The sequence below is a fragment of the Priapulus caudatus genome, unplaced genomic scaffold (assembly GCF_000485595.1).
Source record: "Priapulus caudatus unplaced genomic scaffold, Priapulus_caudatus-5.0.1 Scaffold263, whole genome shotgun sequence".
Lineage (NCBI taxonomy): Eukaryota > Metazoa > Priapulida > Priapulimorpha > Priapulimorphida > Priapulidae > Priapulus > Priapulus caudatus.
In genome coordinates this window covers 254,735-258,280 of record NW_014577324.1, presented here as the reverse complement: position 1 = coordinate 258,280, position 3,546 = coordinate 254,735, and the positions used below count along the sequence as shown (strand labels likewise).

The window sequence follows — 3,546 nt, the reverse complement described above, 5'->3', positions numbered from 1 at the left end:
AAAAAATTCTATAGAACAATTGTATTTTATATAGAGGATTGTAACTGATACTATGTACCCATTCTTTTGTTCCATGTGCAGACCGTGATCATTGTTGACCGCAACTAATTCCAAGACAGCGGACTTAACAAATAGACAGGGTTCTTATTTATGATCACGGTCTTCTCTTTTGTTTTATTGCAGTTCTTAACTAACTCCACGGGGGGAGTCTTAACTATCGTCGACATCCAAAATGGGGGCTGGCCCGAACTGCACCAACTGACGCCCCAAAGCGGGATTAAACAAGGGTAGACGCCTATAGCTCCCCTGTATCTCCTCGTCGAGCGGATCATACAGCTCCAGATGAGGCGGGGTATGCTTAACTACCTTATCCGCCACGCGTAGCAAATTCGCATGCAACGGAAAGTGAACCACTGGCGAAGAGTCTACCAAAAGCCTGACATAGTACGATCTGCGATCAAAGTCAACACTAAGACCCGACAAATTACAAAAATCAATGCCCAGTAGCACGTCAAACGGTAACTCCTCTACAACGAAAAAACGATGCGAAAACTCGCGCTCAGCGAGACGGAACTTGAGTTCGTTGAGCCCACTAGACCACTTGGCATTACCAAAAACCCCCCTCAAAAGGTTCTGAGCCTGCAAAGGCTTCTTTCCTAAAGTCTTAACCAGGGAAGAGCTGACCAGGGAGATCCTAGCTCCTGTATCTATCTCCGCTGCCACAAACGTGTCGCCAATCCCAACTGCAATAGTGGGTTCTGGTGCATTTTCCCGCTCACTCTCAGCCGGTAACAGAGACGAAGTCTGCACGAACTTCACTGACCTAAATGGCGTAGGCTGCGTATGCACCCTAGCCCTGTCAAATGACGGGCAATCTTTCTGCAAATGACCCGGCATCTCACAACAAAAACATACCACATTGTAGCTCTGCCTAGTGCCTGCCCTAGCGTTTCTAACTGCAGGTCTGTCTCGAGTTGGTACAGCCTGTTGAGGGGCGGAGTTGTTGCCTCTATTAACAAAGTCCCTATGCATCGGCGCGAAACTATCGTTATGATATCTGAGATCCTCGCGCCGGACTATCATAAAGTTGTTTGCAAGCTGGCCAGCATGTGCCACAGAAACCACTTCGGCCTGTTGCAAATAGTGTCTGAGATCGTCATTACGTATTGTATACATGAACTGATCAATAAGCACTGTCTCCAAAACCCTATAAAATTGTGCATGTCGCAATAGATCCTGAGGAGGTTTAAGCCACCTGTGAAAATAGGTTTGCAAACGCCCTGCAAATTCCTGAAATGTTTCATCCAATGATTTACCAGCAGCCCTAAAGTTAAAGGGACAGTAGCCTCTAGGATTTTACTGCATACAACTGTAAGTACTTAAATTACTGTATAACAAATCGTCTATACCCACACGTATTTGTTACCAGATACCTAATTTAATTGTTATAATTATTTACACATCATCGCTATAAAATTTGAACGGCGCCATGACACCCGCGACCGTGCTGCCACCCCGAAAAAGTTGCGTATTTGACAATTTATTTTGCAGGTTACAGACCGAGGGCTAATCACAAAAGTGCAATTATATTTATACCTAAATGCTATTTAACCGAACAATATTCATTTTAGGGCAAATTTATCAATATTATAACTGAAACTATATATGTCGTTTATAATTAAGATATATTACAATCCTTTTGCTTTTAAATGAATAAATAAGAAACACCCTCGGTCTGTAGCCCTTGGCTGGAAAGTGGTTTTGCGCAACTTATCAGATCGTGCGCTTTGAGTGGCGCCACCGTCGTTGTAATCAAACTGTAGTCGTTAGTTTTAAAACATTTTTTAATAAAATTTCGAATGGTGATTGAACCATGAAACTTTTTATGTAGCGTAATTATAACCTAAATTCGCTGAAAATAACCCTAGAACCTAGAGTAAACTCTCCCTTTAACTTTATAGGTTTCTGACCTGTCGACCTGTCGACCAGGTCTATCCTGTCGACTGTGCAAAAATGTAAGGGTTGATCCTTACACGAACGGTTCTCCTGGTCATCTGGTGGAATGAAGTGCCCCGAGTCAACCCCGGGCGGTCCTTATATACGTTCACTGCCGTGGCCTCGGCAGGCTTGCAGTGAATCCCGTGTCGAAGCCTGTATGTGAATCCTGTAGAATGGCTTCGGTCCGTATCTGGCAGTGTTGACCCCTTACAGTGTACCCTAACCCTAGCCCTAACCCTAACCTTAACCCTAAACATACCTTATATAAAAATCTAGATAGATCCAAAGATAGAGAACATGGGTCCCAATAAAACCAATGTGCTTGGCTAATACCCTGACCTTAACCCTAACCCTAATCCTAACCCTAACCATAACCCTAACCAAAAATATAATCAATATAATCAATAATATTGATGTAAATGACTTTGGTTTTATTGGGACCCATGTTCTCTATCCTTGAACCGTTGTGGGCCGTGTTGATTCTGCTCAATCATAGTTTGGGACCACGGATTTTATTTATAATTATAATATAAATTATATAAACAAACTACAAACAAACGAGTACTGAGTAGGCCCTAGGCCTATGCCTAAGACTTATAATACTAGTAATAGTCTAATAGTAATACTAATAATAGTAGTACTTTGAAAAATTGGTCCTACCCCGCCACCACTTATTGCTCCGATTCCGTCGAATTTCCTTCCTACACCCGGTGAATCATCAACTGTATACGCATCAATTTCATATACAGTTATCAAAAATACGATTACTATTAGTATGGCGTTACGAAACCCACACGAGTTTTTGACTTTCAATAATAACATGTTGTAAAACACATGTACAGTTACGTACGTCAACGTTATAAACAATTTACAACTAAACAAGTATGTTAGTATACATCCTGGTCATCCATTCATGTGCACACAATTGTGACGTCACTTCAAACGTTGTATCAACACTCTACGCCCACTATATCTGTCAACCAATCACAACTTTCTGCGTAAATTATGTGCGCAATCATAAATCTTTATAAAAAAATTTCAATTTCATTCTCAACCAAGTGTAGTTTAAATCGTCAATAGCCTAATTAATTCAGTTATTATGAAGGAAATTGCAGACAGGGATATTTACTAGAGAATTATACATAGAAGGTATAACGGATATAAGGTATAACTGTTCGACATACGCGAACGCAGGACACGTACGTTACATTATATATTATGTGTTGTCATGATATGTCATGTTCTGATACTTGCCGGTGCCCTGATATGGAACATAGGTAGTGATGCATCTGCATGAAACTACACTAGCTATATCGACGTTAAAGTTCTATTACGGTTTTATTCACTATAGCCCCAGACCACTACGCCAAACGGACTCGATCCTTTGCTGACGCTGAGGGTGGTCGCTGCAAATGTACTCACTCCCCGCCGGGGAGAAAATTAACAACTCATCGAGGAACGACATAAAAATAATTGCACCTATACAATACAACACATAACAATTCGATATAATCTTACTATAAATTGGGGATTTTCTGTGTGTGTGTT

The 3,546-nt window shown here is 41.2% G+C and overlaps 1 protein-coding gene across 1 annotated transcript in view; it reads right to left on the bottom strand.

The window, feature by feature from the left end:
- The window catches only part of LOC106808255 (galactocerebrosidase-like), a 57,482-nt gene extending 54,587 nt beyond the window's left edge, over nucleotides 1-2,895 (bottom strand). Inside the window, exon 1 of the mRNA XM_014810886.1 lies at nucleotides 2,659-2,895. Within this exon, the coding sequence (XP_014666372.1) occupies nucleotides 2,659-2,820 (162 nt within the window). The 5' untranslated portion in view covers nucleotides 2,821-2,895. The remainder of the gene's footprint in view (nucleotides 1-2,658) is intronic.
- Nucleotides 2,896-3,546: the final 651 nt, after the last annotated feature.